General features: G+C 41.0%; 1 protein-coding gene across 1 annotated transcript in view; it reads left to right on the forward strand.

Annotated features, from left to right (window-relative positions):
* MYH16 (myosin heavy chain 16) overlaps positions 1-15,584 on the forward strand; it is a 75,265-nt gene that overhangs the window by 25,104 nt on the left and 34,577 nt on the right. Inside the window, 9 exon segments of the mRNA XM_078151739.1 lie at positions 966-1,021; positions 1,023-1,090; positions 1,444-1,463; positions 2,458-2,466; positions 5,069-5,116; positions 9,499-9,586; positions 10,075-10,192; positions 10,548-10,668; positions 13,985-14,121. Coding sequence (XP_078007865.1) covers positions 966-1,021; positions 1,023-1,090; positions 1,444-1,463; positions 2,458-2,466; positions 5,069-5,116; positions 9,499-9,586; positions 10,075-10,192; positions 10,548-10,668; positions 13,985-14,121 — 665 coding nt within the window.

Consider the following 15,584-nt stretch of genomic DNA (forward strand, 5'->3'; position numbering starts at 1 on the left):
GGTGCTCCAACAGATTGTGACCAGCAAATCAAGATGACTTATCTACATAACCAGGACAGCTCAGATAGAAAATGTAGTTGGGAGGCTGGAGAGGGGAAGAGAGACAAGAGTGGGGGCGGATCATCGCTGCCAGGATTCTGGCTCCCCATTCATTTCTGGCACACACAGTCTCCAAGTATAATTAACAGGGGAAGGGAGCCTTTGTTCAGCAAGCTTAAAGAAAAAACATCCTCCCCTCCCCCCATGGTGACTTAAAGGTTGCTGTAAGAGCTAGCCACCCGTTGTTTGCCAAGTTCATGGAGACCTCTGGGAATGAAACAGCAGGGAAAGAGGAGCTTCTGGACAATGGTGTCAAGAGGCTGTACTTAAAGGCTGAGTAGCAGGAGCAGCAAGCACAGGATTTTTATGATATTCTCAAGCTCAGCTCTGCCACTGAGCAGCTTGCCCAGCTACCCTGAGCAAACAACAGGATGAGGACAGAAATTGCAGTGCTTCCCCTCTCCTGAAATTAAAATAGCATTTTATTTATAGTTATTGAATACCCCAAACCTAAGGAGATCAACTACATTTCCAAGAATTGAGCCCTAAAATTCAGGCACTGATATAAGAAAGGAACCAGTTTTTTTCTTGTTTTTCATTTTTTCCTAATATTGGAAATGAAAGAACAAAAACGTTTTTTTGGCTCCCTGTCTCTTTCCCTGAGCTGTGCTCAGGCTGAAGGACCCAGAACATTTTCTTTCTCCTTGTTTCCTGCAGCTAGATCTACACTGGTGAATTTAGTTAACTGGATCACTGTAGGCAGCCAATATAGATGATTCAGCTTTCTCCCCACTCGACACCTTCCCTGCCCCCACCCGACCCCTACCCCTGCAATTCCACCTTGATTTAGTGGGTCAGGACTGATCTCTGTCCCTGCTAGCAGGGAGGGGAGAAAGTTGACATTGCTGTATTTTGGTTGTCTCCAGGTGGGGTATAACATCACAGGCTGGTTGGAGAAGAACAAGGACGCCTTGAATGAAACTGGTGGGCTTGTTCCAGAAATCCAGCATGGTGCTACTTAATACGCTCTTTAAAGAAGAGGAGGCTGCAGGTATGGCTGATAACATCCATTGCATTGTCTCTCCAGCTGATAGGAGTTTGAAGGTGAAAATGAATTTCCCCTCTCTTTACTAGTCAGTCAACAAACATTTCTTAAGTGCTTACTAGTTGTCAGACACTGTGCCAAGTGCTGAGGACATAAAGGAAGGAAATAATATAATTCTGGCCCTCAGGAAGTTCACATTCTAATGGGAGAAATAACATGCAAACAGTTGTACATGCAAGATCTCTCTCTCTTTCTCTCTGTTTCTGCCTCTTTCCCTCTCTCACTGTCTGTCTCTGAAACTGTCTCTCTCCCTCTGTTTCTCTCTGTGTCTCTAGTAAAAAGGTAGTCTAAGAGGGAAGACACTAGCAACTGGGGGAATGTATTTCACTTTTTCCTCAATTTAAAATCCTCAGAGATTCAACTTCATTGAACAAATCTCTCCCCAGTGCTAATAATAATAATTATAATAATAGTCAGCATTTGCAGAGTACCTTAGATAATGTTATCTCAATTGATCCTCACAACAACCTTACATAGTAGGTGCTATTATCCCCATTTTATAGATGAGGAACTGGCTGAGAGAGGCTAAGTGACATGCCCAGGGTTACACAGCTAATAGTCATCTGAGGTAGAATTTGGACTCAGATCTTCTTACTCCTAAGTCTAGTGCTCTACCCACTACATCAGCTAGTTGTTTTAGTACCATGACACAAAGGAAAGAAAAATGCAACACAATTTCTGACCTTAAGAAACTTGAGGTTAGTTGAAAAGAGAGCCTATACATATGAAACATGGAATGGGACATGGATATATTATATGAGAGTAAAATGGGCTGCCTTGGGAGGGACTGAGTTCCCCATCACTGGAAGTATTTGTGTAAAGGATAGATGACCATTTTGTTGGGAAGTAGAGGAGGTTCTTGTTTGGGTATGGGTTCCAGCCCAGAAATTAGAAGACTTTAAGTGCAAATTGTATAGTACTAATCCAAAGTGTTAAAACAGGAGTTCAGAGGACAGATGGCATCCCCAGGCACTCCACTGATAGATGAGGTAGGATTTGAGTAGGCTTTGAAGGATGATCTTAGGACAGGGTGATCCAGCTGCCTCTACCATAGATAAGTCTAGGGGTCTAGGGTCCCTTCCTTTCCACCTTTACTTAGGGGTGAAACTGTATCAGAAAGGCAATGGCTTTGTAGTATCCTTAAGCAAAACTTTAGCAAAACCCTGTATTACTTCTCTGGATAATTTTCTCTTATTTAGGGATCACATTTCTATGGAAGATTATGGTGACGAGAAAATTTATGGATATTAACCAATGTGATTCTCTCAGGAACTGGTAGCACGAGTATTTATTATCCCCATTTCACAGATGAGGGAAGGAAGGTAGAGACCTGAACTTACCCAAGGTCACACAGCCAGGAAGTGGCAGAACCAGGATTCAAATCCAGGTCCAATGTGCCCTTGCCACCACACCAGAGCCTCCTCTGGAATATAGGTCGAGGGACAGTTACCTCTCCCCCTTTAGATACAGCTAGTAGGTAGCTGGAGCCCACTTAGCTAATGGCCACTTAGCAAATGAGAAATTCATCGAGGGCTAGGATACGGAATCTCCTCCCAAAGAAAGCAAGTAGCCTTGGCTTCTGAGTCTGAGACAGCTGTGAGGGTTTTCGTCTCCTAAATGTATTACTCTACAGATGGATTGTTGCCTTAACAATTGAGACTGTCTGAGTCAGGGGTGGGGAACCTGCAGCCTTGAGGCCACACTTGGCCTTCTAGGTCATTGGGTGAATTGACTGAGTCCAAGTTTTGCAGAACAAATCCTTTTATTATTCATATGTCTGTTAAGTTTGGATTCAGTTAAAGGGCTGCACTTGAGGACCTAGAGGGCCACATGTAGCCTGGAGGCTGAAGGTTCCCCATCACTGGCCTGAGTACTTCACAGGTGAATGGAACAGCTTTCCACTTAAAGGGAGAACTCCTAAATCACAAATCAACTACACACACAGACTCGATATTACAAATCGTTCACTCTGGAAGTGAAGGATATGACAACCCATTTCTCTCTCCTGCTTAGGGCCAAATGCCAGGGTCATTTGGGGACGCTTTGTCTTGTCTACTTTTGGGAAGGCCAGCATCACTAGAGCCTAAATGAAGGAGCAAGGCTTTTTAAAACCACCACTGTTTGCACAGAACTCTTAATGCAGTGTTCCCTGGACCTGCAGGATACCAAGAAAGGCAAAAGCACGGCCTCTCCCCTTGAGGAACTTGTAGTCTAGTAAGGGAGAGAGAAAGTTTCCTAAAGGGAACAGGGGCTCTGTGAGAAAATGGCGATGCTAGCTAGTGCATCTTTTCCTTTCAAATAGCAAATATGAAAGTCTGCATGTTTCAAAAAAAATACTTGGAAGCAGCTGGCCTCAGAATCAGGAAGAATCTAGTCTTACCTTGGACATATACTAGCTGTGTGACCAGGGGCAAGTCATTTAACCTCTCAACACCTCAGGAAACTCTAAGTCTCAAAATTATGGAGTAGGTGTTGAACTATATTGATGTCAGTCAACCAGTCAGTCTGTCAGCAAGTTTTGATTAACTTCTTACACCTTGCTGAACACTGTGCTAAAACATGGTCTTTGCCCTCAAGAAAGTCATGTTCTAGTAGGGAATGGAGAAAGTTCCCCTCCACCAATGAAATCACAGCTCTCTTTATATATATATATATATATAGATAGATAGATAGATAGATAGATAAATAGATAGATAGATAGATAGATAGATGTAGATATATATATATATATCTATATATATATAGATATATATATACACACACACACACATACACACACACACACATATATTATATATGTGTGTATGTATGTATGTATGATGTGTGTGTATATATACATCAGCTTTTTTATGAAGGCAAAGAATTAGAAACTAAGGGGATGCTCAACAGTTAGGGAATGGCTGAATAAGTTATGGTTTCTGAATATAATTGAATACTATTGTGCTCTCAGAAATGATGCAGGGGATGGTTTCAGAAAAACCTAGAAAAATTTATATGAACTGATGTAAAGTGAAGTGAGCAGAACTAAGAGAACATTGTGGACAGTAACAGCATATTTTAACAATAATCAACTGTGAAAGACTTAGTAACTCTGATCAACAAAAATATCTACCAGAACTCCAAAGAACTAATGATGAAAAATGCTGTCCCCTTCCAGATAGAGAACTAATGGACTCAGGGTACAGATTGAAGCATAATTTTATTCTCTTTCTTTCTTTTTCATATTCACTGCCTCCAACAGGTCAATGCAGAAATTTATTTTGCATGACTTCATATTTGTAATGGAGCTCGTTATTTCTTGCCTTCTCAATGTGTGGTGGAGAGGATGTGGGGAAAAGGAGAATATGGAACTAAAAATAAAATTGAACTAAATGAAAAAAATTTAAAAAAGAAAAAAACAATTTATTTATAACAATCATTCAGTATGAAAATAGGCTTACTCTTCCCTCTCTTCCTCCAAAATAATTCATCTCTCCCTTTGTCTGGGAGGATTCCATACCTTCAGGCTTCCCTCTACCCAGTTTCTGACAGATGTTGATGGGTTTCATCAAGATTTTTCAAGCCCCAAAATGATTTGTGACTAAATGTTGCTGTTCAGGCATTTTCAGCTGTGTCTGATTCTTTGTGACTCCTCTTGGAGTTTTCTTGGTAAAGATACTTAAGCGGTTTGCCATTTCCTTCTCCAGCTCATCTTACAGATGAGGAAACTGAGACAAACAGGATTTAAGTGAGTTGGCCAGGATCACACAGCTAGTAAGTATCTGAGGCCAGATTTGAACCCGGGTCTTCCCGACTCCAGGCCTGGCATTCTATCCACTTCACTCCCTAGCTGTCTATTGTAGCCAAATGTAGAAGTGGTTATATACTTGTGCTGGGCATGGTAATTTACAGAATGTTAATTTCTCTTTTTTAGCTGGAGCTAAGAAGCAAAAAAGAGGGTCGTCCTTCGTGACTGTCTCCAACTTCTACAGGGTAAGACCCTCCCCCAAGCCCTCTGCCCCAACCCTAATGCATTCACTTCTATGCTTCTGAGTGTCCCCAACCAGCTTCCCTTGTCGGAAGTGGCTGTTTTGGCACACAGCAGCTGTGCCAGCAGACTCTGAGGGATGAAGTATTTCATTTGCCTAGTCTGTTAGTGTTAGTTAGAGGAGTTGTGTTCAGTGGAATGAACACTGGATTTAGAATCAGAGAACCTGGGGTCATGCTGCCTGTGTGTGACCTTGGACAAAAGACTTAACCTTGCTGAGACTAAGCTCCCTTATCGCCAAAAGGATGCTCCCTAACATCACTTCAATTTGTTTTGGTTCAGACCTGTGAATCCATTGGTATAGGGAACTCCCTCCCAGTAAGGGAATTCCTCCTGCCCATGTAGACCAGCAACTGTTCCCCGAGTTCTAATCTGAAAGTTGCCTGGGGGTACTGGCAAGGTAAATTACTTCTTTAAGATCACATAGTCAGTATGTTTCAGAGGCATGACTCAGACTCAGGCTTTCCTGATTATAAGGCTAGTTCTCTATCCACTGTACCCCACAGCCCCTCATTTTAGCTCCAAACTCAGTAATTCTAATTTTAAACATTAGTTTTATCAGGCTTTTGTGTTTATGTCATATTCACTTTGAAATCTATTCCTCCCTCCTTTCTCACTTTGAAAGCCATCCTTCGTAACAAATATTAACACAGGGGAAAGAAAGCCATTCAGTTAAACCATCCAATGCATGGACCACGTCTGACAGTATCTACAATATTCCACCCTGATAATTCCCTCCTCATCCCTTACCTCCCTGCCTCTATAGTGAAGGGAGGGAAATGCATTTTCTCTTTTCTTCTCCAGGGTCAAGCTTGGTCATTATGGTTACACAACATTAAGTTCCATTTTATTGTTTGTTTAATTTATATTGTAGTCCTTGTGTGTAGGCAGGTAGTTGGTGCAGTAGATAAAGTGCTGGCCTGGAGTCAGGAAAACTCATCTTTGTGAGTTCAAATCTGGCCTCAGACACTTACTACCTGTCTGACCTTGGGCAAGTCAGTTTGTTTTCCTCAGTTTCCTTGTTTTCCTCAGTTTCATCTTCTGTAAAATGATCTGGAGAAGGAAATGTCAAACCACTCCATATCTTTGCCAAGAAAACCCCAGATGGAGGTCCAAAGAGTCAGATAAGGCTGACAACAACAAAAGTCCTTGTGTATATTGTTTTCTGGTACTTCTTACCTTATTCTGCATCGATTCATGTAAGTCTTCTTAGGCTTCTGTTTCAACATTTGTGTAGACATTCATCAATTGATAGTTGTTGTTTTTTACTACCACAGGAAGTGTGTTACAACCTTTTTTTCTGTCTTTGACCTCCTTGTGGTAATACCCAGCCCACTGGGTCCAAGAGGATGGACAGTTTAGTCACTCTTAGTAGAATTCTAAATTACTTTACAGACATATTGGATCAGTTCACAGCTCCATCAACGATAAATTAACGTGACTGTGTCCCCGTAGTCCCTCCAACATGGACTACTTCTACTTTTGTCAGCTTTGACAACTTGCTAGGTATAAAATGGAACAAGAGAATGCGGTAGACAGAGTGCTGGGCTTGGAGTTGGGAAGGCTTGAGTTCAAATTCAAACTGAGTGGCTCCTCTCCAGAGCAGTGTCTAATCTCTTCACATATTTTTCTACCACCAGACTTACACAACTTACGGAGGTGATATGGTTAGCACTTCTGTTCCTATCAACACCACAGTAAGGCAGGAGTTATCACTGAATTTTTTAGGCGAGAAAATTGAAGCCCAGCAACAAATGTGCCTTATACATAGTAGGAACTTAAGAAAGGTGTTTGGGTTTTTTTAAGTAGATGCCTACTAAATAAGTGAGGGGTGCAGCTAAGTGGCACAGTGTATCCAGGCCCGGAGTCAGGAAGACCTGAGTTCAAATGTGGCTTCAGACACTAGCTGTGTGACCCTGGGCAAGTTGCTTAATCCTGTTTGCCTTAGTTTCCTCATCTGTAAAATGAGCTGGAAAAGGAAATGGCAAAGTCACTCCAGTATCTTTGCCAAAGAAACCCCAAAAGGGGCCAGAGTCTGGCACAGCTGAAAACAACTAAATAACAACACTAAGCAGAGAATAGTTCAATGATTTCTGGGACTTGAATACAATGGAATATTGTGCTGTAAGAAATGACGAATATAAAGAATACCAAGAAGCATCAGAAGACTTATATGAACTGATGCAAAGTGAAGTTAGCAGAACCAGGAAATCAATATACACAATATTGACAACAATGTCAATGGAAAGAATAAAAATATCAATTAAAAAATCAAAACTTAACGTTGTATAATTATAATGACCAAGCTTGGTCTCTGAGAATATACTGCCCTTTTTGCAGAGGTCAGAGAGTGTGGAGCACTGTATACAGTGTCAGACTTTGTGGATATAATGGTTAGTTTTACTGACCTATTTTCTTTCTTTTTCATTTTTTGTCGTAGGGGATAGCTTTTTGGGTGGGGAAGAGTAGAGGAATATATTGCTGTATGAAAGTGATGTGAAAACAAAGGATAACAATAAAAAAAAATTAAAGAGGCAAAAATAACCCCCCCCCCGAAATGGTTTTGAATTAGAAAAAGGAAAGGCTAAGGCAAAGTCACCATAGAGCCATATGGACTAAAAGGGCAGATGGATTTTTCCTTCTTTCTAATAATAATGTTTTACCAATATAAAGCAATGTGTTGCTGTTTACAAAGTGTTTTCCTCCCCAGTGACCCAGTGAAGTAGGTAGTACAATGAGGATCACAGATTTAGAACTCGAAGGCATTGAGTCCTAGGAAGTTTCCTGCTTGGTCCATGGTCACACAGGAATCCAGGTGTTCTAGCTATCTTAACTACTAAAGCAAATTTATTCACAGCATTCAAAAGTTCTCCATTTTCTTGATTTTGGAATCAATTGTGAGACACAGGAGACACTGGCACAGGCACCCAGCAGAGCGTGCCTGCATCAAAGAAGGTGCTGTGCTCTATGAGCAAAGTGGAATTGCAGTAGCTCAAAAGAAATGTGAGATGCACATATTTAGAGACATTTCCACTCCAACTGTTGATGTGGACTATCTGTGCCCAACTTACGGCAGAGCCTTCTGAGCTTATATTGACCTGATCAGCCACAATCAGACACACTGTACCTTGACCCAACACAATGATGTGATTTTAGTCTTCTTTGAAAATGAAGGACAACAATCAAACAGTGAGGTAATGATGTAGTACAGTGGCCAGCGTACTGGTCCCCTCCAGTCTGGAAGACATGAGTTCAAATTCTCTCTCAGGCACTTATTACCTGAGTAACTCTGGGTAAGTCACTTAACCTCAGTTTCCTCCTCTGTAAAATGGGGATAATAACAGCACCTATCTCCCAGGGGCATTGTGGAGACTGAATGAGATAACGTAGGTAAACTGTTTTGCAAGCCTTTAAACACTACAAATGCTAGCTGTCATTGTTCAGCTCAGATTACTATGTGCCAGGCAAATACGACTTCATCTGATCCTTCCAACAATCTTGAGAGGTAGGTGTTATTATTATTACTCCTATTTTCCTTTTTTTAAATTTTTTTTCTTTTTTCTTTTTTTCCTATTTTCCAAATGAGGAAACTGAGGCAAGCAGAAGCTAAGTGACTTGCCCAGGGTCACACAGCTAGATGCATCTGAGGCTGGATTTGAACTAAAGAAGACGAGTCTTCCTGACTCTAGCCCCAGAGCTCTACCCATTTGTCACCTAACTGCTCCTCTTCAGCTGGTTGGGTCAAGTTTAGGGTCAAGAAGAGGAGTAGATTCAGATCCATTCCTTTACAACCAAGTGGGGGATTTCGTTGGAAGCTGTCTGATGTTCTTCCTATCTACCTGTTAGCAGGGAAGGACTGCTGAACTTTTGAGTCAGAAAACCTGGGTTCAGACCTAGCTCCAACATTTATTAGCTATGTGACCCTGAGCAATTTCCTTAATGTAAAAGCAGAGATTCTAATCAAGAAGGCAAAGGACTCGGGTTCAAATCCTGTGTGACTCTGGGCCAATCCTTCTCTGGAAAATGAGAGCGTTGGATAAAATGGCCCCGAAGCCCCTTTCAGTTCTAAATCTGAGATCCTCATTGAACTATGGACTTTACAGGATCATTGGAAGAAGAAAGTACTTTCTTTTAAAAAAAAAAGTTTAATTTTTATTTTCTGTTCCTAATTTTTTTCCCTCCCTCCAACCCTTAACCATCCATTGAGAAAGCAAGACATACAATATCCATTAGTAAAGCACTTTATAAATAGCAAACCACTTCTTTACATCGATGAATGAGGGCTGCTGTTATTTCCTCACTGACTTCATTTCTCCTCTACCCCCAGGAGCAGCTGAGCAATCTGATGACCACACTGCACAGCACTGCCCCTCATTTTGTCCGATGCATTGTCCCTAATGAGTTCAAACAGTCGGGTGAGTGCCTGAGGGTGGGGAGCTCTCAGAGTATGAGAGGTGCCTGTACTCACCAGCTTGTTTCCAAAACCAGCGGTTTGCCCAATATAGTCTACTTTCAATTAGCCCAGCAAGTGGAGGAGGCACTGAGGATGCCAAACAATGAATAATCTAAAATTAATTCTGTATCTGGCTTTGTAATGCTGTGAGACACCTACTTAGTCAGAGACCACACAGGCAAGCACATACACCCAGTCAGACATTATAATCTGCCTCCGTCTCTACCACCAAGACCTTTGGGGCTCAGCCCTGTTGAGAATGACTTGGAATCCAGCTAAGCAGTGAGGGTAGGGAGACCCCCTTTCCATCTCCTGAAGGTGTCACAATCATCAAGAATGGATGGACCGTGCCAACTTTCAAGCTGTGTCTCCCCAGGTGGGGAGGCGTCCATCTGTCCCTTCTCCTAGGGGAGGGCTCACTGTCTCATGCCTTTGGCTTTGTTTTGGCAGGGGTGGTAGATGCTCACTTGATCATGCACCAGCTGGCTTGTAATGATGTCCTGGAAGGCATCCGTATTTGCAGGAAGGGTTTCCCTAACCGATTAGAGTACCCCGAGTTCGAACAGAGGTGAGCATCATCTTCCTTATTCCCAACATCAACCTCTTGTGTTCCTCCACCAAAATCTCGCAGGTTGATGCATTGGGTGAAATATTTTGTCAGAAATATTTTCTTTTATTTCCTTTCCTCCCTCCTTGCCCCCAACAATCTCAGAGGAGAGTAGCTCTTGTGGTCATTTACTCTCGCTTGAAGAAACTCCTGCTTGAAAGGCATGATTCTCCCAATTAACCTTAAAGGCAACCTGTCCCACTGACAGATGAGTGAGGAAGCTCTCTAAACATGGAAAACCTCTGTCTTGAGTCCTGCAGAGACTCCTGTTTGAATAAAGTGTACCTCTCACTCTATCACCTTCCTTTCTGTTTAGATACCAAGTCTTGAACCCCAATGTGATCCCTCAGGGATTCGTGGACAATAAGAAGGCCTCAGAACTGTTGCTTGGCTCTATTGACATAGATATAAATGAATATAAAATTGGACACACCAAGGTAGGTTTTTCTGGATCCTCTACTCCTTTCATATAGTCAATGTTCAGTAACATTACTTGTGGTGTAATGGAAAGCATAATGCATTTGGAGTCTAGAGGACCTGGGTTCAAATCTCACCTCTGACACTTCGTGCTATGTGATAGGCAGTATGAGCCTCAGTTTCCTCATCAGTAAAATGTGAAACACTCATAGATGTATAGTCAGAGACCACACAGACAAGCACATACACACAGTTTAACATTCATGATCAACCTCCATGTCTACCACCAAGGCCCTCAGAACTCAGCCTTGTTGATATTTACTTGGAACCCAGTTGGACAGTGAAGGTAGGGAGACCTCCCCTGCCCGCAAGGGTGAGGGAAGTAGACTAGATGACCTCAGAGGTCACCTCCAGCTCTATAAACCTAAATGGTCACTATCTTAGTATTATTCCAAAAGATCTGAGAATTAATGAAGGAAAAAAAATTATTAAGCACTTATTCTGTGCCAAGCATAGAAGTGCCAGAGATACAAATAGAAAGTTAGTCCCTATTTCAAGGAGTTCATCCCCTAATTGGAGAAGATGATACCTATAGGAGAGTTCAGCTGCAAGGCAGATGGAAAGGTCCAAAGTCCTAAAGATGTGATAGAGGGGCAGAGAGCAAGGCCCAGTTGTTGCCTTATAAGAAAAAGCTCCTCTATATAGATGATAAGAATGCTTCATGAAGGGAACTGAGTTTGGCCTAGGGCAGTGGCATTAACATGTGTGGGAGAGGGGAGATCAAGCCCATCATTCCAAACCACCCACAGCCCAAAGCCCCCAAGCACTTGCCAACATCCCTGATTCATTCTTGACTCAGAGGGAAGGTCACCTCCTGACCCTGACTCATGAGTCACTGGGGTTGTTCTCAGTTTCTGTGCCAGCTCCTGGCCCGGCCAAGCTTTGTTAGGCTTCTTCTACAGGCTGGATAGGGAGATGGGATGAGCATTCTCTTAAAAGAAACTATGACGTGATGGAGCTGTTCATTTTTCCTTGTCTTCATGATCAACACCAATCATCAGTGTGGTTTGAAGGAATGAGGCTGGGCATGTGTGTGTGTCAGCTGTTTACATAATCTCAGAGTTGAAACATCTCAGAAGGCATCTATTCCAACCCATGCCCTGATGTGAATCCCCTGTACAGTAACTCCTATGAGTGGCAATAGGGATGAGGCATTCAGTCAGCCTCCATGTATATGTATATGTACATTTTCATGTATGTATGCATGCATATATATATGTATGTGCATGTATATATGTACGTATACGTGTATGTATGTGTATATATGTATACAGGTATAAGTATATAGGTATATATGTATATATGTATGTGTATAGGTACATGTGTATGCATGTATGTGTATATATGCATGTGTATGTGTATATAGGTATATGGGTATATGTATGAGTATAGAATTGTGTATGTGTATACATGTAAATGTATACACATGCATGTGTGTGCTTAATATGTGTGTATATGTATATGTGTCCATGTATATGTGTGTATAAGTTTATTCCCAGAGGTGAGGCCCATATCACTTGTAATGTACTAATAAAACTGCTCTCACTTTTTATAAATACACTGCACCCGATTTCTTATAATCAAAGTGTATGGCATATGGTAACCCTGAGTTCAACTGGAAGTCAGAGACAGAAGCTTGGAGCCTGCTGAGAATTAATCTTCCAGTTCCTAAGAACCACAGATATAATACCACGGGAAAACTAGGGACTATGTAAATATATGTATTTTTAAAGGTGAGTATTCCCCACCTCTGTTATGTGCTCATTTGAGACATTTCACCAGCCTAACTAGCCTCATCTATCACAGGTATTCTCATTAATGTTGTACGTGTTATTTATATAACATGATAAGCCTTTTTTTAACTTTTATTTGTATTGGTCTTTTCTTTTTATATTGCATCCATTTTCAAATATGTCTCTTTTTTCTCCTCGGCCTCCCCTTCCCTCCCCCACCCCCAGCCACACATACATCCTGGATGTGGGACTCTGGGAAAATCAATCAACTTTTCATTTCTCTAGGTCAATGGTGTCAAACTCAAATAGAAATGGGGGTCACCAAACTGTAGATAAAGATCCCTGAGAGCAGCATATTGACTTATAAAACCACATATCAACATTGTCTATGTTTTATTGTATTTTGGTTTATTTTGTTAAATATTTCCCAATTACATTTTAATCTGGTTTGGGCCACACTTGGGAATGTGTTATAGGCAGAGGGTGGTATTTTTGATAACTGTGCTCAACTCTCTAAGACAGGAGTTCTTAACCTTTTGTGTCCTGGACATTTTGGCAGTCCAGTAAAGCCCATGGACCCTTTCTCAGAATAATATTTTTTAAATGCATGAAGTAAAATACTTACAAAAGAAGCCAATTATATTGAATTAAAGTTATCAAAAAACAAAAGATAGCTAGGTGGCTTGGTGAATAGAGTGCCAGGTCTGGAGTTATCTTCCTGAGTTCCAATATGGTCTTAGATACTTACTAACTGAGTGACTCTGGGCAAGTTTCTTAACCTTGTTTGCCTTGGTTTCCTCATCTGTAAAAAATGAGCTGGAAAAGGAAACAGCAAACCATTCCGTTATCTTTGCCAAGAAAACCCCACTTGGGTCACAAACTCAGACATGACTGAAAAATGTACAAGCAAGTACATGGATTCCAGGGTAAGAACCCCTGCAAACCCCTGAAAAGTAGGTGCCTACTTGCATTGGTAGAAGGGGTTTCCTTACTTGAAAATTCCCTAAAGCAGTGAAATCATTGGTCCAATCCCTGCTCCCTTTTCTTTATCTACTCAGAGAGCAATCTCTTATAACAGAGATTGAAAAGGAAAAAGAAAGCAGTTCTGCAAAACTAAACAACGTGTCATTAATACCTGACAGTATTCCAAATCAAGGTTTGTCAGATGCTTTACAATTCACCATCCTGTTGGTGTCCTGCAGCAACCCGGAGAAGCAGATGCTACAGTTATCATTTTGCTGATACTCTTATTAAGCTCAGGTAAATTATTTCCAATTTACCTTGTATAGCGCTTGTTTGTACATAGCTGTTTGTATGTCATCTCCCTGTGTGTTCTATGTTAGAATGAGTTCCTGGAAAGCCTTTCTTTGTATCCCCAGCATTTAGCACAATGCCTGACACATAGTAGGTACTTACTAAATGATTTCTGACTTACTGACTGCTTGCTCTGCTTAACATTGAAAACTCTCCCAAGTAGCTGCCTTCAAGCAAGGATTATATTTCTAGAAACCGAGGCTTCTAGACTGCTGTCTGGCTTTCCTAGGTATTCTTCCGGGCTGGAATCTTGGCCAAACTGGAAGACATGCGAGATGAACGCCTGGCCAAAATCATGACCATGCTTCAGTGCCGTCTCCGGGGTTTCCTGATGAGGGTTGAATTCAAAAAGATGCTGGAAAGAAGGTATCATCTTTTTTTTTTTTTTAAATCAAACATGGCAGAAAGAACCACTCATGTCCTATCATACATAATTAGGCACCTACTCCTAAGGTCCTCTATCTTCATTTGCTAGAACACACTATATAATACAATATATTGTACTTCAATCTTTTCCCTAGTCCTCAATACCAGTTGAGTAAGTCTCTTACTTGGGACTTAACTTTGTTTGCCTTTGTTTACTTATTTTTTAGAATTTTTTTATTCACTTTAAACTTAAATACAAAATGAAAAAAAAAGAACATTTCTATGTACACAGCAGAACATAGAGGACTCAATACAAAACCATGGATTTCCATTTCAGACTGTTTACTTATTTTTTAAACTATGCATTGCTTTCAAAGCTACCCAGCTTTTCTGGGCTTTCTTCTAAGTTTTCATCTGTTCTCTGCTATATACTTTTTTTTTCCTCCTTCCCTTTCTACCCTGCCCTGCAGAAAGCTACAATTAAACATATGCACATATATACATATACATACATATAAATACACAGATATACATATATGTAAAACCATACTATACATACTTCTAATTATGAGTTCCTTCTCTGGAGGTGGATAGCATCTTCCTTTACAGGTCCAATTCTTTCTATGTTTTTCTAAAATCAACCAGCTCATCATTTCTTACAGCTCAGTAGTATTCCATCACAATCATATACCACAACTTGTTCAGCCCTTCCCCAGTTGAAGGGCATCTATCATTTTAACTAATCTGATGGGCGTAAGATGATATATCCAAGTTGTATTAATATGCATTTCTCTCATCAATAATGATTTAGAGCGTTTTTTCATATGACTATATATAGTTTTGATTTCTTCATTGAAAAACTGCCTATTCATATCCTTTGATCATTTATCAATTGGAGAATTTGCCTTTGTTTATTGAGGAAGAAAGGAGGCGCCTCTGCTAGGTGATGAAGCAGACAGAGCACTGGGTTTACAGCCAAGAAGACCTCAGTTCAAATCTTGCCTTAGATACTTACTAGCTGAGTGATCTAGGGCAATGCACCTAACTTCTCTCCTTCTCACTTTCTGCATTTGTAAAATGAGGTTAATAATAGCACCTACCTCACAAGGTTGTGTGAAGATCAAATATTATTCATATGTATACTATACATAAAATCCATAGATCAGATATGTGTGTAAAGTTCTTTGCAAACTTTAAAGTGCTATATAAGTAATATTTATTAATTACTACCCCATTGTCACCCGGCAGAGAAATTAACAAGACAAATAAGATTTGATGGTCATGGAGGAGAGGGAAGGGAAGAATACTGAGGAAAAAGCCTGGGTTATGGGGTATTGATAGCTCATTGGATGCCCCCAAAGAGAGCCCTGAGAAGCCAGTGTCAAACATCAGGACACTGGGCACTTCAGGGTACACTGAGAGAAATATTACAAACGGCAGGGGACTGCCAGAGACAAGCTTTG

Source organism: Phascolarctos cinereus, unplaced genomic scaffold (assembly GCF_003287225.1).
Source record: "Phascolarctos cinereus isolate Bilbo 61053 unplaced genomic scaffold, phaCin_HiC Scaffold_4;HRSCAF=312, whole genome shotgun sequence".
NCBI classification, from domain to species: domain Eukaryota; kingdom Metazoa; phylum Chordata; class Mammalia; order Diprotodontia; family Phascolarctidae; genus Phascolarctos; species Phascolarctos cinereus.